General features: G+C 39.5%; 2 protein-coding genes across 4 annotated transcripts in view; one reads left to right on the forward strand and one right to left on the reverse strand.

Annotated features, from left to right (window-relative positions):
• The first annotated feature begins 6,439 nt into the window (after positions 1-6,439).
• mad2l1 (MAD2 mitotic arrest deficient-like 1 (yeast)) lies at positions 6,440-9,815 on the forward strand. The gene is made up of 5 exons (XM_018674321.2): positions 6,440-6,611; positions 7,290-7,436; positions 8,134-8,254; positions 9,065-9,168; positions 9,283-9,815. Exons 1-5 carry the CDS (start codon positions 6,548-6,550, stop codon positions 9,453-9,455), a joined length of 609 nt encoding a protein of 202 aa, XP_018529837.1. The 5' UTR covers positions 6,440-6,547; the 3' UTR covers positions 9,456-9,815.
• A 157-nt stretch (positions 9,816-9,972) lies between these two features.
• pde5ab (phosphodiesterase 5A, cGMP-specific, b) overlaps positions 9,973-21,683 on the reverse strand; it is an 84,864-nt gene continuing 73,153 nt past the window's right edge. For all 3 annotated transcript variants that reach the window (XM_018674320.2, XM_018674318.1, XM_018674317.1), the window contains exons 17-22: positions 21,580-21,680; positions 19,583-19,660; positions 18,814-18,877; positions 14,922-14,996; positions 13,521-13,604; positions 9,973-13,316 (exon numbers count right to left, since the gene is read on the reverse strand). In XM_018674320.2, the coding sequence (XP_018529836.1) occupies positions 13,197-13,316; positions 13,521-13,604; positions 14,922-14,996; positions 18,814-18,877; positions 19,583-19,660; positions 21,580-21,680 (522 nt within the window). In that variant the 3' untranslated portion in view covers positions 9,973-13,196. The remainder of the gene's footprint in view (positions 13,317-13,520; positions 13,605-14,921; positions 14,997-18,813; positions 18,878-19,582; positions 19,661-21,579; positions 21,681-21,683) is intronic.

Raw genomic sequence — 21,683 nt, forward strand, 5'->3', positions numbered from 1 at the left:
AACCTATACTAACATGTTTTAGCTTGCGCTAGTAGCTATAGATGCGGTTTGCTAGCCCTGAGCAATAGTCTAGCTCTATGACCATCCAGTCAAATCACATGGAAATGCAGATGTTAGTGCAAGCCTGCTAGAAGGCCCTGATCTCGCCAACTCGAAATCTGATTGGTTAAAGGATCCACGAGGCAACAGTTTCATTGCCATTCATTTTGATTTACAGGGGCCTGTACTGTTGATTCTAAAAGCCTCAAGGCAGATTTCTTTTAACTTGGCAACACGGGGCTGAAATCTGATTAGATAAAAGCTCTAACATAAACAGACTGTATTAAACAGCGCAGCTGAGAGGAAAGCAATGAGATGAAGAGAATAGACTACTGGAAACTATATAATACACATAGTATTAATGGAAAAAAACATATATTAAAATATAATTCAGTGATTGTGACAGTGTTTGGGCCAGCAGAGAAGGCCTTGCTGGCCCTGACAGCCCCCCACTGATAGAATTGTATTTTGCATTTAACCATAATCATTGTCTTGGACCGTACTAATGGCAGCTTAACAAAAGTTACAGTGACCTATAAGCATGGAGCTTTGCCATCAGCTTGGTAATAGAGATCATCATGGGTCCCAAACTTAGACCTGAGTCATAGGTTCAAATTTTATTCTGGTCCAGGTAGGGTGGACAATTTTCTGAACTTCACAAGAGAGTCAGCCAGGTGTGTGAAGGTGGAAGGTAAAAGAACTGGGTAGACTGGAACAAGCTTTCTTTTTTATTTATTTTACTCACAACTACATCGCTTTTTGCAACACCATGAACACCTTAGCAGAAAGGTGTCAGCTATTAAAACATATGGTGTTAAACATGTTTGGATCAGCCTGACTACTCTGTTTACAGTGGACTAATGCATACTGGAGCTTTAAGACTGCATCAGTGTAGAAAGCAGTAAAACAATTCCCCCCACCCCTTCTGGTGTGTGTGCTGTTTGTTAACATTATAGCTTGCAGACATTTCTGCACTCTAACAATCCTTGGAGACATTTGTACATGTGCAGGGAGGAGTTATTGCATGTAGATGTAGTGCAGGTGGCTTGACAATGACTGAGTAACCATATATGCTCTCATCCCACCCACCATCAATTAGACCTTGCTTACTCTGGAGGGCTATCTGTCTATGGCTGGGGCCTGCATGTTTAGATAGTCTCTAATGGGGCTGTAAGCCGTCATATAAACTCACTAGTAAAAGGAAGGAACTCTGTGTCTTTATGAGACAAACACAACCAGGGATTTTTACAAGGAAATACTTTTCATAGGTTCAAACTGATGAACTTGGCCACAGCTCCACTTTGGCAAAGAGAACATCTAAGAATGTGTTCATCATGATGACACAAAGTAGTCTGACCATTTGTCACAAAGCTGTAGATGGGCAGAAACACACACACACACACACACAAAGAAATGGTCATATCTTACAACAATAACATCCTCTATACAGTTTGCGTGTGTATGCAATATGCTCACAATTGGCTTGTGTATCTACAAGAATGCAGGAATGTGTGTGTGCTTGCGTGTGAATGAGACATGAAAAGTCATTTGCAGAGCTCCAGCTGTTGCACACAGAGAGCCAGGGAACACGAGGCACGGGTCCAGCCGGCTGAGGGCTGCACGCCCATCACTGCAGCCAGTCAGCTCCAAGTAGGACAAACACAGCACAAACAGGAAAGGAATGTGTGTCTAACACCTCATTACAATGTATAGGGACAGCACTTATCATATTCTGCACTGTCAATATGTAATTTCCAATGCAGCAGACATGGCTTCAAAGCCTGGGAGTGAGGACTGAGGGAGTGTTGTGCACATTATGGTGTGAGCTGAGCCAAATATGCACATGAAGCAAATGTCAGTCTATGACACTGCTGGACCAGCTGACAAGTCTGCACACATTTAGTATGCTGGAATACAGACAAAAGCAAATCCCAGTACAGCTTCCATGTTTTACTGCTAGAGGTAGAAGATGACCAGTTTTACAGCTGGAAAGAAGTATTCAGTATCCTCAAACCATACTGAGACCTAAGACTGTCTGTGAATTCTTTATCCTACGTGCTAATAATTTTCAATTTTCACTGTTGTGTCTTGTTAATATCCATATTTGTATCTGAAATGTATGTATGAACGCAAAAACGTACACATGCAACATTGATGAAAATATCAAATATGAATGAAAACTTAAATATGAAAATTTTATGTACAATAAAGTAGGAAGAACAGCTGTAGTAGCGTATTAATCCATGAGCTTTAGATGTGTTGGAGTGCATTATTGAACTTTGGACAGACAGACTGCTTCCCCTTGCTTCCAGTCTTTATGCTAAGCTAAGCTAATAACTGTCTGGCCCCAACTTTGCACACAGGCATTAGACAGTCTAAGTTTAGAAGCCTCACGTCTTAGCTCTTGGCAGGAAAGCAAATAAACAAATTTTCTCCACACCATGAATTATTTCTGTTTTGAGTTTTATAATTGAAAAAGAAATGAAGTCCTGGTGTTATGAAGGTTCACTTGCACATGGATTAAAGTTTGTTTGTAACATACTGTAGTTGCTTCACACTGCTTACAGTGAATGGCATGCACCATTAGAAGTTTTTTACAGCTCCAATGTGAATGACTTGAATATTTCTTACTGTGGGGACTACTTCTAGTAGTATTTAAAAAAAAAAAAAAAAAAACACTTTGCAATGAGGCGTGGGAATCACAAATTAATGGATAAAAATGGAAGTGGTGAAAATGCTTGTTAACTGAAAAATGGAGTGTGAAAATGGATGTGAAATGAAAAATATCAACTAACAGTCTGTTGAGTCATCATATCCACCCCTTTGGATGGAGCAGAAATTTGCTGTAAGCACTAAATGTCAGTTGGGTATTGTGAATGATGAATGGTAGACAGTAGTAAGTAACACAGCCAAGTTGATTATCAGAACAAGTGTTTCAAATAAAATGTCAGTCAAGTTTATTAAGCCAGGTGGAAATTTATCACTCTATTTTTTAATTCACATTGATTTCATAATTTTTTTCAATTAGTTTTTGTTACTCCCACTCTTGGGACCACTTTCCTGAACTGACTAATGGCAGCTTTGTGTTGTGAATGATGAATGTTCAAAATGATGACACATGGCTCAGTTTTCATCATAACTGTTTTTATCGAATCAGCTTTAAATTAATCAAATCACCTGATAATTTATCATTTTACATGCACTTTCATCACCTCCATTTTTATCATTTCATTTTTGTTACTTACACCCCTCATACTATGCCAATATATGACATATCTGAGGAAGCAGCCTCAAGGCAGCAGTTGTGCTATCAACCTCTGTTGTACTCTGCTGACTAAATGTCAGCCTACAAATGTTGATGTAATCCCTACTCCCCATTTTAAGAGAACACTGTGTTAACTATCCACCATTAGCATTTTAAGCTGTGTCCCTTTACAATATTCAATGTGCAGTTAAGATTGTATTCAGCTTGGGAAGTGGAAGCTAGTTAGCTTTGTTTGCAACGTTAGCACTGATTCTAACAGATGTGGCTTTTTCTTTACATTTGCTGAGTGCTGCTGTCGGCTCATGTGCATGCAATGTTGAGTTCATCCCACAGTATACAGAGGGGGCGTCTAGCTAGAAGTGGCCCTTTTGTGGGTGCAGCTGTCACGATGGGAAATCACCAAACAATGGAAATGAACTGCAACCACTTAGTCTAGCCTTCACATAGAGCTGAATCATAACAGCAGTGGCGGGCCGTGCATTTCACACCCGGGCCTTCACTGCTGTCCTCCCTGAATTAACCCACCTTTTAATACAGTATGATGTCACGGCTATATAAATCATCAGCAATATACAGAAACGCAGTATAACAGAACTCTGCACAATGCAATGCTATAAAAACCCAATTAACACAATTCAATAGGCCACAGCTGCGCCACACACATCATCTCCAGCAGAAGCATCAATATTAACTCAGAAAATGACAAAAAACGTAAACAATGAAATATACTGTAGGTAAATTGCATTTTACTCACCGAAACTGCTGATTATTTGTAGACAAATAAAATAACTGCTTCTGTGGAGCGGACATTCTCAGCCCTAAAGCGAATTAAAACTTATCCGAGAAGTACAACTGGGCAGACTCGACTTTAGCGTTAGTTAGCTTAGCGTTAGCCTCCACAGCGATAGAAAAAGGACTTACTGTTTGAACTGAGACGCACAGATAACCTCTACAACAGAGTCACTGAACTCTTCCTCCTCCTTCAGCCATTGTGGGTTGAAAAAACAGGTATTAAATCTATACTAACATGTTTTATCTTGCTCTAGTAGCTATAGATGCGGTTTGCTAACTCTGACCACGGTCTCTGACCATCCAATCAAAGGTCATAAAAATGTTGACGTTAGCGAAATCCTGCTAGATGGCGCTGATCTCGGGAACTCGAAATCTGATTGGTTAAAGGATCCGCGAGGCAACAGTTTCATTGCCATTCATTTTAAATTACCGGGGCCTGCGCTGTTGACTCTGAACGGGGCTGAAATCTGATTGGCTAAAAGCTCTAATATGCACAGTCAGAATAACACAAATCACTTATGGAAGTGTCTTTGGGTACATGCCCCTCTCAGTTGGTTAACAGCATGTTTTACTATTGAAATTGAACCTTTCCACACAGATTTTGCACCAGTGAACAGCACAGTCAAGTCATGTGCCTTTATGAACACTAACGTACAGTACATTGGGCCATAACTAAAAAATATAAATACATTTGAATTTCCTCTTTTTTCTGATTAGAATATCTTTAAAAGGTTGATTAAATATTTTTAAAATGTCTAAAGAAAAGAACACTTTGTTGCAGGTTTTCCACAAGAACTGTTCATAGTTCATAGTTGTGGGGAGGGAGCGGTCACCATCATATCGGAGGTGGACGACTGACTGACTGATCGGGTTTACAGAATTTCAATGAAAGGCCAACATCTGTTTGTCAGTCTCTTAAATTCCTCACTTCTTCTGTGCAGCTGAACAGCTAGAAAAACTTACCAAATCATTTATATGCAGAGAGAACAAGCAAAGGATATATCACTTTCACGATGCCAGACAGATAGAGAAGCTTTTCTTTGAGAGGGCTTGATGCCAGTACCCACAGTCTCTGTTATGAAACATGACTGTGGCGCTGAGGTCTTTCGATATAAAACCATAGGGTTGTTAGTTTAGACCAGCAGAGACTTGTTAAAGTGACACCAGTTGGGTTTCACACTACGACTGGAGTCTGTGTTGTAACACTTGGCTCTTGAATCTGTAGGCAGGGCTGAAAAATGACCACAAACCAGCCAATACTGTTTTAGGGATTACAGATTGCATGACTCTATGTAAATTTATCAAATTGGTGTTTGCATGTCTGTTAATGTATTAGCTGTTTGTGTGGCTAAGTATTACAATTCAAGCATGAATAATTCAAAGGAGACATGCAAAAAGTAAATAAAACATTAACAGTGAAGTCGTATTCCCAAAGCACAAAGGCTAATGAGATTTAGATTTATTACTCATATCCCAACTTTTATCTCTTTTAAGAACCAAAGCTCTCCACCCACTGCAGCAGATTTATATCAGTTACTAAAACATTGTCATTGTAAATTGTATTTGTGTTTTTGGAACTATACAGGGTTGCCCAGCACCCCCCACCCCTGTTATGGAAGGGTTTAGTATACTTAATAACTGTACTGAGGCCAGGTAACTTAATGCAACAGAGACACAGAGGTTGTTCGATTGTATTTTGCAGCTTATGCAGAGCCTTTTGAATTCCCATGAGGGAGGGGGGGGTTTCAGTGTTTCCTATTTGTCAGTGTTCATGGGGCTTTTGGTGAGGTTAGTGATGAATGGCAGAGTGCCTGTGGTAGGGAAAAAAGGCCTGTCAATGAGCAAGAAGCAGGCTGTGAAATATGCTCTGTATGATGACTTCACTGCAGTGGGTTTTTACAGTCACCTCTTCCTTCAGCTGGCGGGGAAGCAGTGGGGTTTCCACTGAAAAGAGAGCAGAGTGAGCTTTAAAATATTTGCAGGTGAAGTTAGTATCTGACTTTAAAAAATGGGCCACATGTTCTGACATATAATACATATAATAAAATTGAGATTAATGTGATGAAAGTGAAATGCAATTTTGACCAACTGATGCAATGCGTAGGTCAGGAAAAGCCACTTGATCCCCCATCATGCAATGAGGATTTAAAATCACTTCACTGTCACAAAAAGTATGAAAATAAAAGTGATATTGAAAAATGAAAACAGAATAAAACCTCAGATTCTTGCTGATAACCATGGATAGCATGGCTGAGTTATCATATACTACCCTCTAGCGTCAAGAAATTGTAAGCGCTTTATATACGTCATCAACCATGCGCCGAAAGCATTCGCGCATGCGCAACAGTTGCAGCTGACAAATTTCAAACTGGGCGGCGGGTAGTTGAAGCAAAGACAGAAAAAACACAACAAAGGTTCATTGTCGAGAATTTAACCAAAAGTGTTAAGAAAATGACCAGCACATTGAAAGGTATCACTCTAAAAGGAAGCGCGGAGCTTGTGGCCGAGTTCTTCTGTAAGTATTCGGGTTTATTTGTTATTTCATCAGCCCGTTTTAAACTGTGTAGACACGCAGGCATGCAGTGCTAATGCTAAAGGGCCTTTAGTGTAGCTTCAGCGGCACTGCAGGCTGAGTTCCATTAAAAAAAAAAAAAAAAAACAAGAAAATAAAGTGCTTGATCGAAAGTGTCTGAGCTCTTCTTTTCATTTTGACAGACAATTCATTTGAACAGACCAACCTCCCAAAGTCAGTTTGTTTTGTTAAAATGTTAACGGGTCGTGTTCAACCTAACGTGCACCGCCCCCATAGACTTTACTGGTGAAGAAGTAGAGTTTAACAAACCTAACATGCGAAGCAGTTCTGTTAAAACTGTGTTATGTTGATTGTTGTTTGGTTTGTTGTATATACTGAATTCACCAGAGGAATATAACCTCTTTGGGAGAGATGTAGGTTAATGTTCACGAAATGTATCTTTTGCTAGTAAAACAAGTGCTATACATGCTAACTTTACACACATTTATCGATGTGTTTAATCTACATTCGTCGGCCCAAGTTAATATTTTACACATGTACTGCTGCATACAGTGTATTTTGGTTCTTTTTCTGTATCGCTCCTTTGAATTGAACTGATAGCCACGTGACTAATCACTTTTCCTCTTGTATGAATAACGTGATTCATTCTTTCCAACGCAGCATTTGGTATCAACAGCATCCTGTACCAGCGGGGCATCTATCCTCCAGAGACATTCACCAGAGTCACCCACTATGACATGAGCCTTCAGCTCACCACTGATCCCAAACTGAAGAACTACCTGACCAATGTGGTATCTCAGCTCAAAGGTAGCCTCAGTGGTTTGTTGGTTTCTTCTTTAAAAGCCCCACTCTTGGGTTTTCCCCTGGGATTTTTCCCCTGGGATTGCTGCTACTTAGAAATTCTCTGCCATTTTGAGAAAACATGAGCGATTATGTATCTGTTTTAAATGTTGTTGGTCTTTGCTACACACAGACAACCTTCAAATGTCAGATGTAATGACTTTAGTGGTAAATTAATGAGAAATAAACAAAGCAGTTGCATTCTGTCAACCATGTGGATATTACCCCAGCTTCTGTTATATAACAGTAGTTGGCAAACAATGGATTGGTGTATTATGACAGTAATGAGTAGTTTGTGTTATAGGTCAACTAATGAGCCTAAATTACAAGATACTCTGTGTACTATGACATGAGACAAAGACTAGAGAATTTTGGCATTGTTACTTTAAAACAGATAAATGATTTACCAGTTCTCAAAAGTCACTCAGCTAATCCATTAATCAACCGTTTATTTCAAGTATATATTTTAGCATTGTTTTCAAAGTATTGTGTTCTTTTTTTGGATGGATTTATGATGGAGTGGAATCTGTCTCTTGTTCTTAAAGGTTGACTCTTAAATGAATGAATGAATGTATATATTTGACTGTTTTTATTTTGTCCTGACTGAAGAGGGGCAGTATTGTAATAGGTCCCATTCAAACTGTGGTTGATGTCTGTGTTGCAGAGTGGCTGTTTGAGTGCACAGTGCAGAAGCTGGTGTTGGTGATCACGTGTCTGGAAACCAACGAGGTGCTGGAGAGATGGCAGTTTGACATCGAGTGTGACAAGTCGGCCAAGGAGAGCAGGTCAGCACCTCCGTTGTCTATTTGTCCTTGAACAGTCTGAGAAGCTGTAGGTTATTCAACAGCACTCTTTACACAGTTGAACAGTTGATTTGAAGCTGCTCTGAGTTTAGGTGGCAAATAATGATGATGAGTTTTTAATGGCTTTGTAACACTTAGAGGCAAAATTATATGTTCAAGTGGTAGTTCAGTGAGACACCAGCAGGTGGCAGCCATGACTCATCTGTCAGAGTGACACACACACATTTATCAGTTTAACTTGTAATTAACCAATCCCAGTGATCTTACTAACAAGTATTGTGTGTGTATCTCTGTGCTGCAGAGCCCCATCATTAATCACATCAGTGAGCCACCATGCTGCTCTGGACACACACACTGCAGCTTATTTGGACTCAATCCCACACACACTCTCCTGCTGCTCCAAATGTGAATTAATCCACCTCTGAAAATCCTCGACAAATGCACCATTTCCTCCTGTTTGAGTAATATAAGATCTACAGCGACCGGCTGATTTGGGAAATTATATTGCTTTGAAAATTGTTTTGAAAATTACATAATATATTTGTTATTAAATCTGAAGATTTACATCTTCAGAAGGAACCATTTGAGCCACAGACGGAATAGAGAAGGCAGAGTATTGAGGGGTGTCCTGTGAATAGAGAGCAATGCTTTGCCCGCTCATACAGGTGTACACATGTTCATGGTGGCCATTTATCCCCTGACAGTTCTCACTTGGACACTGCTCTTCTTCACTGTGTATGTGCACAGTACTTTAGATAATGTGTGTTCATTGAGTTTGCCTGTGTTTCCCAGTGCTCCCAGAGAGAAGTCCATTAAGACCATTCAGGATGAGATCCGCTCTGTCATCAGACAGATAACAGCCACAGTTACTTTCCTGCCGCTGCTGGAGACGCCATGTGAGTAACCACACACACAACAAACTTCAGTTTGTCTTAGTTTCAGTTTTGGATTGTGGGCATGTAAATGAGGCAGCTGAATAATCCTTTGGACCCTCTCACCCCCTCTTTCAGGTGCGTTTGACCTCCTGGTCTACACAGACAAAGACCTGGTGGTTCCAGACAAGTGGGAAGAGTCAGGGCCACAGATCATCGACCAATCAGAGGAGGTGCGTTTACGTTCCTTCACCACCTCCATCCACAAAGTGAACAGCATGGTGGCGTACAAGAGGACGGACTCCGTTTAAACATCCCCCAACACCCTGTGAGCTGTATATAGCACCAACCACTGCCCTTTATAGACAACAGTAGATTTTACACTGCCCTGCCCTACCTCGCTATCTGTGTCTGTCCTGTGTGCTGTGTTCTCCCACTTTCCCTTTCAGAATCTTGTCTCATGTTTTTTTTGAGGAGGATGTGTGGACAATCTTCTGTCTACACTGATGTAAATATTTCTCATAAGCAGTCATTTGTCTGTTAGGAACAATCTTTTCTTAAATGTTGTTTCCCCATTCGCTCAAGTTGTCAGGCTCTGTTTTAGAAGCTTAGTGGTTTATATGTTAAACTTTTATAAAACGTCATTAAAAAATAAATGTGATTTGGCTCTATCAGCTGGGCTCTTTTGTGGTATTACAGCTTTACACCAACAGGTGGCAGTGCAACATAAACAATTTTGAGTCTGAAGTCGGCTCATGGTGATTGCGTGTCTTTGTAGTGTAAAAACTTTTTGCAAATTATAGAACAATACACAGTACACATAGAAAATAAGTATTATTCTTTAATGGGACATACCATTTACTTGGCTCACAGTGTTCAGTGGTGTCAACAGTTGCAAATGTGGAACACCTCCTTCATAACAGTACCATATCAGCATATCACATTATGTCACCTGCAGTAAACACCCACAAACCTCTTCTTTTTTTTTTTTTAAAAAAACCCTTCCTCTCTGGTGTAATGCCCTCTCATATACATGCAACAAAACAAAGAGAAACTTCTCTGAAACAACCCAGAGGCTGAAGCAGTGAGGAAATAATAGATATTTTGTTTCTTTGAAAAAGCACAGAGGTTAGGCAACAGGCACATGTACTACAGTCCTGGAGACGTATTCTAAGTACAAAACAACCACAGATACAAATGAGCTTTCTGAGCATGTGCGTCTACAAAAGTGCTTTAGTTAAGACCAGGCTGCCTGGCCTGTTTGTTGCTGTTAATAAAATGCACATAGGTGGCACCTGTTGTTGTGCGTGCAGAGTATTGAAGTTTTGTATAAGACTAAAATGATCTGAAGAATGGCAACTGAATGTGGGAGTGTGAGTAAATGACCAACATCTTTATCGTCAAAAACCTTCAATCCCTGTTTTAAAGGAAAACTGGTAATTACAACAAAACATGGCTGTATATTTCAAAGCAGAGGATGAAATCTGGGGTTTTAGTGGGTAATGCACAACTGTGGTCCCACACTGTTATCCACTGGCATATATCCAGTAGAAGCCCTTTGCTGCTTACCACTGAGCAGAATCACTGGAACACCTGGGGTTCGTTTTATCCTGGAGGCATTTTTGACATGGTTGTTGGGTTAATTTGCTCACAGAAAACTGCAGCTGCATGGCATTGGTTCCCAACCTGTTTGATTTGGGACCCCTGAAAAGAAAACTGTCCTTGATCACAGGTTAGGGAGTGTGGGCAGGCTGACTATCAAACCTCAATACTTTATTGTTGAGTTGCTGCTCAGATTTATAAACTTTATCTTTATCAAATTTATCTTTGGACGCTTTGGGGGGTTCCAGGTTGGGAACCACTGCTCTACAGGCTGAACCGTTTGGCCATGTGTCACCAAAATTGCAATATACTAAAAAGTTTTAACCATTCGACAGCACTAATTTCTGCCATGTGACAGAGAGTGATTTAAACCTGTGTCAGCATATACCCCCCAATACATTTAGAATGATTTTATGTGGAAGGAACGTCTCATCACAACACAGTTTGGTCAGGCTGATCACAATGCAAACGCTTCTCCATCATTCAGTTATAAAAATGGGATGTAAAAAAAAAAAAAAAACAGCCTTTTATAGGGGACAGGCATTAATGGGTGCAGAAAGATGTGAACAAATAAAATATTTTCTTCTTTTAATTGTGAATTGGTCCTATTTTATCACAACAAGGCAGTGGAAGAATCTAGACCAATTTCACTTTGAAATTGCCTAGTCTTTGGCTATTTTACATTTTGAAAAAAAAAAACAAAAACAAAGACACAATACAGTACATTTCCAAATGTCATCTGAAAGAGTTGTTCCTAAGAAAGATCCTTCAAAAAGCAGAGATGGGATTTTTAGGTATGAAAACTACATTTCCTATATAAAGAACTGTGTGCTCTTGACAAAAGGATGACCTTACAATATAGAAACTCTAATAAATATATAAAACAAAAATAAATATGCAATAGTTAAGACAATGAGTGAAAAAAAAATGTTACAAAAGACTCAAACCCTTGTAGTGTGTGTGCTGTGAACAAAGACACATTTAACAAGCATATCAGTCATTATTGTGACAACTATGTAAAGTATATAGTAAGTACAATATCTGTAGCCCACTGGAATGGTGCTGATCCCTAAGGATCAATGTCTTACCACTCAGTGTTCCCCTAAAATTCACTACCTGTGAGAGATAGTGTAGGTGAGACTTCAAGATGAAAGCCACTCTGTGCAAAAATAAAAATGGCTATGATAATAAATATAGCTTAGTGCTGACTCTGTTATTGTCTCTGGTGAGTGACAGCTATAAAGGAATGGTGACAACAGGAAGACAAGTCTCACAGAGTTTGATGAAATGAGCAGTGATGACACATTCTCACCTGTGTGTCATGTGACTTAGCTAACGGCTTAAATAAGCTAATGTAAGAATTTATTTGAAGGTTTATATTAGGCTTAAGTCTTATTTTCATAGTTTTGGTTATTTGTCATATGTACTCAGTAAAATTATTGAGATCTGGGAAGATGATGAAATTACTACAACACGGTCTGGCAGGGCAAGCAATGAGGAGTCACCATCAGGTCAAGCTGTAAACAAGCTAAAACTGAGCACACCTCAAAGAAACATGTCAGTAATAATCTTTCATGGTGCTGAACTACAGTTCAGTAAGTCTAGTAAACTGTGGTGGATGTTTTCAGCAGACCTTTTGGCTGATAATTTTGTTATTCACCTTTGTTCTCTCTTACAGAATACTTTGGCTGACTAGATTTTTTGTTGGCTTTGTGGTTAGCAAACATGGGGCATCTGCAGTCTGGCTCTAAGTATGTCAGTGTTGGTCTGTCAGTTTGGTCCAGACTGAAATAACTGAACATCTACGAGATGAATTGCCATGAAAGTTGTCCTGACGTTCATGGTTCCCAGAGGATAAATAGTAATGATTTAGAGATCCCTGACGTTTCCTGTAGTGATACTTTGCTGAAGTCTAAATGCTTGCAAAATTATCAGCTGTACTTTGTCTTTAGCGCTAACTAGCACATATTATAATGCTATCACGTTGAATTAATATGATGAATGTGGGAAAGTATATATATATATATATATATATATATATATATATAAATACAGTACCTCGCCACTGTGCCTTTGTGTTGCATGCTTATCTTAGCATTTAGCTCAAAGCACTTGTTTAGTAATGCCTCTGTATTCCCAGATCTTAGCTATTATCTTGTTGAGTACATGCTAATTAGCACAAATTGGAAGGATGGACAAATCTATGAAAATAAGTTGGGACCTGAACCTGCTCTAAGATTGTTAAAGGCAAGTTGTGCCCTTTCTCTACCAAACCAAATCTAGTGGGTTTTTTCGCCACAGAAGTTCAACTTTTGTTAACTTTCTTTGCCCAAAACATCTAATTTGTTCTCTCTTCCGTGTACTGCATATCATGCTAATTTCATGAAACTTTGTGAGACCAGGTTGGACAGGGAGAACCCTGGGAATTTGTGTTGGTTTTGGCTTTGGGATCACACCAAGCCGTTGCCCAGTCCCTTCTCGCACTCCTCGGCCAAACGCTTCCAATGCTGCCGGTTTTTCTGACATCCCTCCAACAATGGGGAGCAGTACTCTGACATGCCCGCCAAGGTCTGTGACAGCGACAGACACATTTTATTTTTAAAAAGCATTGTTATTAAATACAATGTTCATTTGCTTAACTCCTTTCACTTTTCTCCACAATGTGATAATAATAGGATAAATGTCCACTATTGCTTTTGGCAAAATGCCTTTTCAGACTGTTCAGTAGGTAGAGAGGTTTCCAGAGATAGAAAGAGTAAAACGTGTTGAATTACCTCGTATAACTGGATGCAGATGGCATCAATGAAGGACACCTGCATGCTGGGAATCTTATCTCTTTTCTCACGATTCATCAGGTCCTAAAGTGAAACCATGAAAAAAAAATATGGAAACCACATCAGAAGAATACAAAAATATCTACATTCAAATTCTTCAAATGGCAATATTTTCTGCTGTCCTCAGCTCCTTTGTCAGTATGTTAAGTTCCTTTGGCAGGCTGTATCAAGGAGAAGAGCCATGCCTACAGAGCACAGCCTTTCCAATATTGTAAAAAGTTAGAAGGACAGACGCATGACCTGATCAAAGATGAGCCTGGAACTAACATTGTTTTCACTGTCAATTATGATAATGAAATGTCACATCATAATACCCCAGACCTAAAGGTGACAGTCTTAAAAATGTTTGTTTTCTCTGACTGAAAGATTTTTCATTCATTTCATTCATGACAAAGAAAAGCAGCAAATCCTCACACTTGAGAAGATGGAACCTGCAAAAAACTTAAAAATTAAACAAATGATCAATTTATTTTCTTTCAATCATCTTATCAATACAGTAGCTAAATCTAAACCTTGAGCAAGCCAAAATGATGATTTAAAAACTAATCAAAGGATTTTAGAATCATTATGCAAATATATGCAAAACTCCCTGTGGTGTTGCTAGACAGTCTGGCAGCAGAATTTTAGATTGCTTATGGAGATAGGAGACCACACAAGGGCACATTAAAGTGGTTAAGCCAGATAAGGACAAAACTGTAACTCTATAGAGATGCAGACAAACTAGCAATCTTCTGTGAACTGATAAAAGATTTCTTATGTATGATTAATTTTAATTATTTAAAGCAACATTACGTAATTCTTTTGCCTGAAAATAACTGCTTCAGAATCATTTTAATGGCACACTGACTTGTAGTAGGGAAAGCAGAGCCTCTGTTATTCCCACTCTACGTCCTGATCACCTGTTCTTGCTCTATGTAACTTTGGTGAGCAGGTATAATTTATCACTAACTGAATGATAGTCAGCGGGTTAAGCTGCTGGAGTCAGTAATGCAGAAATGTAGATTAATTAAAAAGGCTTAGAAGTCATTAAAAACCAGTGTTCATCTCCTGATACCCAGTGAGGAAAATATCGAGAATTCTGTTACAGTGACAGCTCAGATAACGACAATAGGGCTGCATAATTATGAACAAAATGATAAACAAAGTAATCAAGTAGTCAAACACAGCAGCATACTGTTGAGTATCATCAAAATAACTTTTGAATGAGATGCCACACCTTTTGATCTCAGCACCAGCAGGAAGAATAAAAAGTAGAGGACCCAAAACAGATCCCAGAGGAACACCACAGCGGATGTTGTACTATCAGACAAAATAACCACTGGTGTGATATACAGTACTTACAATAGGCTCAATGTTCAGCTCTCGCCTCTCCTTATCGCCCTGTTCAAAGAACTCAGTGGCCACCAGCTCAGCAATCTGCATCAGAGAGAAGAGAAAGAGACTGCCGAGTTCATATAGAATCCTTAACCTAAAGCAGATGTGTTGATTCAGTGAACTTTCAGTGAAAACACAAAGTCTGTTAAGGTTGCACTTTTTGAACTGAGCTTTCACAGTTTCCTCTATCATCTCTATCAAATCCTCAATTTGATTTGGATGCGACTCCATCTCAGGTGGGTGTTTAGCTATGCAAATCACAGTGCTGCTCTATTGTTGTACTTAACCTCAGAAACTCTCTGGCATATTTGTGGCGGTTTGAATTTCAGTGGAGGCGTTTTAATGAACACCCTAAGGAGGCTGATCTTGGCAATAAGGTTGGGACATCTACCATGGAGACAACAACATGCTTCTCCTGCTGCCAGAATCAACAGAGTCAAACTTTAATATTGTGAAATGACTGGAAAAGACCAAGAATACTCATAAAGACGACAAGGAAGATTGCAACAATTTGAAGAAACAAGCGAGAACAGAAGCATGGAAGGAACAGCTAGAAAGAAGGAACATAAATGAACTAAAGAATAAATAGGTATGTAGAGCATTAAGAACAAACCAAAGGGAAAATGGAGTAAGAAAGGGTGAGAGTTCTGCCAAAAGAGTGGTAGTAAGTTAATGGTCTGCGTGTGTTTACAGAGAGGTAAATGAGATCTGACTGCAGCCTCGGGCTTCAATCAGTATCACTCTGTGTATGTGTGTGTTGAAGCCATCTGCAGCTCGCTGATTGAGTCTGTAATCAAGGCTCAGTACTATGGAGCTGCAGGGGGACTCGGCCACAGAGAGAGCTTATTATAGCTGACTAAAACCAACACTAAGCATGAGGCAAATGTTAACTGGTGAGGCTAAGTAACTTTGTCTTTATTTACTTAGCCTTATGTCAGTCAAAACACCAAAAAAAAAAAAAAAAAAAATTTACGTCCACACAGCAAAGCAAGTTAGCTCCATGTCAAAATAACTTGAGTGGCCACGGGCCGCTTCATAAGACTTCCAACAACAGCAAGACAGACCCACTCCTGGATTCATAGATGTATTTCTGTTGATTTTGGAAGGTGCTTGCACACACTAAGGCCATTTAAATCAAGACCATGTCAAGAGAGACAGGAAGGAGAATTAGAGACTGTTACAACTCTGCTTTTGTAATTGTAATCTAATCTTAACCATCTTTTCAGAAGATCTAATGATGCCTTGTTGCCAGATCTCAACAATTACTTTGATGGGTAAAATATTATCAGCATTATGATCAAAACAGGAAAGTACAATTCAACTTGTAATAACCTGGAATTGTCCTTCATCTGAGACTAATAGTTCTGGAAGAAGAGGAAGAAGTATTAAGAAACTGATGACTTACTCTAACCTAACCCTAACCCTAACCCAGCTAATAAGAAAATAATGACAAAAAATCATTATCTTCAAATATACACATTAATATTTCTGTGCATAACAAATTACTCATTAAAAAACTAGTCAATGATGGTAGCCACGGAAACATGTTACTGCTTAGGCAGCAGCTAGTGTCTCCTCACTCTAAGAGGCAGACAAAGCTCCTGTAGAGACCTAGACCAAGTCATCTTAATTCAAGACTGAATCAAATTCCAGTCAAATGCAAGTCAGACTGAGATGAATCTAAGACCAGGTGAGACTGGACTTAAGACCATATGAGAGCAAACTTTATTGTGTTGTGCAGGTAGTGTACAGTGGTGTATCAAGATTATTAAGGAAGGTGGTGTGTACCACATGGGCCATTTTGCCCTAAGCAGCTGGTCCCCGGATCGACTCCCGGTCCGGCCAGACCTTTACTGCATGTCATTCCCCTACTCTCTCTCCACTGTCCTGTATAAATAAAGCCCCCAAAAATTATCTTAATAATCTTTCATTTTAAAAAAAAAGTTAAACAAAAGCCTTTCACATGTCATGTAGTATTTTTTTCCAGTGTCAATATAATAATATTGATTAGTGCATCCTTAACTATCTATGGTTGTTTAATCTGCTGTATGCTGGTATATTTTACCAGTTCTTTTCTCACAATTTAGGTGAGCTTCAATGGATCAAACAGAAGTCAGAATAAAACTAATCTGAAAGGTTTTCTTGAAGTGAAAGTGGAACTTCAAAATCAAAGTTAAAATCTTAGGCAAATGAAAAAAGTATGTTTTTGTATGTAATCTTCCCTTTAGGTCTGAGAGAGGCACAATCAGTTCATGAAATCTGGATGAGAAGCTAGTGTGGGTGTGTTTAAGTGAGAGGATATATTTGCATGTGTGTGCATGTTTACAGCCCCGAATGTTTTTCAAGGTGTCATCTGAGGACAAGGGGCACAGCTGTTTTCATTAATGAGCACTCACTTGCCAACACACACAACCACACACACACACACACACATATACAGAGTGTCTGAAGCTCCCTTCACTGTGCTTGTGGTTCCTAACGAGGTGCAGACTAACGAAGGTCACCTGGGAGATCAAACAACGGGGACACAGCTCTGTGATGGGTAAGGTGTACGATGAAACAAGTGTGTGTGTGTGCACGTGAGTGAGAGAGCAACAGAAAGAGGGAGGGAAGGACAGAGAAGTAAATACAGAAGAGTGTGTGACAGAGTGACAGTTAAGACTGAGATAAAGTGAAATAAAGATAGAGTGCTGCACTGCACTTTATGGGCTTTAAGCATGTTGCCTTTAAGGCCACATCCCAATCAGTGATGTCACAGCAGGTGTTTTGCCTTTGACGATTGATGAGAAACACCTGCTGTGACATCACTGATTGGGATGCGGCCCAAGGTGTAACATATTAAAGGAAGCTATCGGAAAGTAACGAGACGTGTCCTCTGTCATTCAGGAGAGACTTAGCCCTTGAAGAACTACTGCTTTAATTTAAAGCCGCACTAAACAATATTTTTTGTGAACAACTGATCAAGTGTGTAATGTGAAAGGTGTCCCTTTTTTATTTATTTGTCATGTAGCCATCATGGTAATTATTCAGTGTCTTGTAAGTCCATATAAGTGTCTTGCACCAGAAAGGTCATATATCATATAGTAACAAATCCACTGAAAATAATCACTCAGGCAGCTATTATCAGTGAAACAGCTCTGATAAACCCATGGCACACTACCTGCTCACCAATAAATACAGACAGACCAACAACCAGCTGGTGAAGATGGTGCAGCATTTAGCAGGTAAAGAGACATTTCTCCAGGAGCTAGTGGAGACCACACTGGAGCTATGAGTAGAATGAATATTGGACTTATATGGAGTGGCTAGAAACATGACTCCTAGTGACTGATAATGTTGCTCTGTATCAGCTGGATGTTTACATAGGCAACTGTTTGCCAACACATTTATTAGTTTGGTTAACTGGCAAGTTGCCCCAAGTATAGATCCATATGCATTTGGCTGGTAGCTAATTTAATTGTTGCAACAATGTTGTAAGATGATGCCAGATGTTGTGTTTTCAGCTTGGTTTTGGCACAGTATGTCAGTATGTTGTAATTTTGTTTGTTCCCATGGGTGTCAAGTGATTAGCAGTAAGCAGGGAGTACAAAGCCACTGATGTGACAATAAGCAGCCTGGTCACAGTGACAGAGCAGTTTGACAAAACCAGACTTGTAGTGCCAGTGATTATCTCGCTGTTTTCCTGACTGTGTAAGGATGAATAGCATTAGATCAAGACTGCTGAAAGACAAGCAGTCAGAAACTAGCCACAGAAACCAAAGACAAAGGAAAGACAAAGACAGAAAACAGTATGCTGGTACAGGCCAAAACACACACACACACAGAACATGCTGAAGAGAAATCAGTATAATTTCTTTACCCTTTTTTGCACTGGCCAGGGCTTGGTGATGGCGGAGATGTCACATGCAGTCATCAGCATTGACCTGAAGGAGGAGACACATTGACACACACTGATCTCCTCAGACCTACACCAGAGACAAACAGCTACTGTGGCGCTGTTACGTACAGTGCTGCCAACTTAGTGACTTTCTCACTAAATTTGGTGACTTTTAGAAACCTATAGCTACAAAAAAATACCCTGTGACAAGCTGACTATCTAAGTCTTTCTTTTTCAAATACAAAGAGTTTATATTGGTCAGTTTATTCCAATGTCTTCCACACTCTGTGTAACCTTCCTCCAACAGGGTTTAGCTACTTTATATTGAAAACAGTTGGCAACACTGTTTTCCTACAGGAACTATTACTTGGTAAACTGAAGGTTGCCAGGTTTGGCACCATCATACAAATCATATCTGGCAACCCACACCATAGTGAGAGGCACTGCATAGAGGTGCTGGGTAGATAGATATACTGTTTGTAGCATGTAACTCATCCTAAAACCATACATTAAATAAACAAGATAAATGTTAATCAGTGAGCTTTAGTGGTGTTGGTGGGTGTATTTCTAAGCTGTTCCTCCCTGCTTCCAGTCTATATGCTAAGCTGACACCAGAACTGTATTTAACATAAAGACATGAGAGTGATATTGGTCCTCTTGTCTCATACTTGGAGAGTGGTGTGTGCTTCTCAACATGTTGAACTGTTTCAAATGTTTAAAACAGAAATTTTTTGGAAGGATTCATACTCACCTCAGTAAGTCTCTGTGATGTTCGTCCTCCCAAACAAACTGGCTGTTCTTGGTGAGCTCAAAGAACTCCCCTCGCCTCCTGACAACACACACACACAAACACACACACAATGACACAGCGGTAATTATCCTCATATATAACCTATTTACCTCCTCAACCACCCACTGTCTAGACTGAAAAAGGGATGAAATTACTGAGGTAGATGAAGGGAAAGAGGTGAAAAAAGGAGGGAAATGGAATGAAAGAAGAGATGGTTGAAGGAGAGATGAGAGGACAGTTAAAAAGTGGAAATACGCAGGAAGGAAGAGGTGAGCATGTGGATATCTATTACACTTTTTCATCTGTTTAGTAATGTGTGTATCCACCAATATATTGATTGTGGATTATATATCGGATTTTATTTTGTCTTAGCACAAACTCAGATGAGTCTTGTTAAAAAATGACAACAATTTGAAACTGACTTCTGTCATTTGAGTGTATTATTGCTCTTCAGAATTTAGCTGCAGAGAAAGCTACCAGGCTGGTCAGATGATGCCTTTAGAGTAAGTGCATTAAGGCTTTCAGGAGGTCAGTGATGTACTGTATGTTGAAGCTCTGCCTCAGAGTCCCAGGGAGGTGATTCATTTGCTAATTAGCGAGAGAAAGCTAAAAGCAGAGTTCTATGACCAGTCTGTCTGTTCCTAGCTAAATGTTCTCCAGTTTGTTTCAATATTTGCAAATGTATATGTGCACACTAACTATCCACTAAATGAACAATACATATACCACAGCTGCAAATCTTGGTTTCATTTTAGATCCAAAACTTGATGTGTTTTTTTAAAAGCTCACAAATTAATACAACTTAGCAACTAGCTGCAATGGAGCATTTAGCAGCTAAAGAGCCTGCAGCCTGTTGCACCACCTGAACATAAGTTTGATCCTCAGTTTGATTGTAAGGTCAACACTATCTGCCATGTTGTAGCTTGTTACTAAGAGCTGCACCATCTGCAGTCGACTGGAATGAAAACACTGTCTGCAGAGAGTTATGTTTCACCTGGTACATCAGTTGGAAAATAAGGGAGAGAAAGCCACTAGCTCACTGACTAGTGAAATAAAGTAGACTGTCTTGGGCCTGTGCTGTCACATGTGAACTGATAATCAAATGATTCAACGCACGTTTGTCTGTTACCTTATAAATAACTTGAGATCATTTATCATTGACTTCTGTTATACTTTGTTGTTTTTTACTAAGGTGGTAGCTGATTCTTGCAAAGTCGACATATGAACAGTTACATGTTTCTGTTTTAAACAAGCGATATGCAAGCGAAAAATCCCATCTCGGGTGAATGCACCATAAAATCACTTTGTTTTACAATGATTACTGTGGAAGACTGAGCATTCATGTCTGTGCATGTCGATGTCATTTTCAGTTGTAAAGAGCAGGCAATGTTGTTCTAGCATAGGGAAACAACTGAAGGAAAATGTCCTGTGTTTAAACAGGAAGATGTTAGTTGCTAACACATTCATAGTAACTTAATGTCAGGTGTTGTTTGCAGTTTGTTCTGCTGCCCACAACTGGCCAAAAAATTAATTAACGCAGGTTACAAAATTCAGGATAAAAAGCTAATGATGATATGTAGGTGATGTGTGTGTACTGTTGTGCATCGGTAATATGAATGTAATGTTTGAATGTGTGTTAATAGTGGCCTGGCCTGGGACTGCAGGTGTAAATTATCTCTAAGCTATTGAGAGTATAAGGGGAACATTTCTGATTAATCTTAAACATTTCTATTACACTTTATATTAATCTAAGAGACATGAATTAATTTCATTGTCCTGGAAGGACGGGGAGGGTCTGATCTTTGCTGTGCTCCTGAGATGAAAGAATGTAATCACCCCAGTGAAAATAACCTCCCTAATCTTCCCCTGCTCTGACTAAATTGACTTCTTCCTCCATTGTCCCCCTCTCTATCCCTCTCCAATCAGACTTCCATCTGGGCTTGACATTTGGTACTTACTTCATGTACAAGGCCAGGTCGGTGGCCAGAATAGCCCTCTCGATCATCTTCAGAGTGGCCTTGTACTCGTCAAGGGAGAGACCGCTTAGGATCTGGTTTCCCTG

This window comes from Lates calcarifer, linkage group LG14 (genome assembly GCF_001640805.2).
Source record: "Lates calcarifer isolate ASB-BC8 linkage group LG14, TLL_Latcal_v3, whole genome shotgun sequence".
Classification (NCBI taxonomy): Eukaryota; Metazoa; Chordata; class Actinopteri; family Centropomidae; genus Lates; species Lates calcarifer.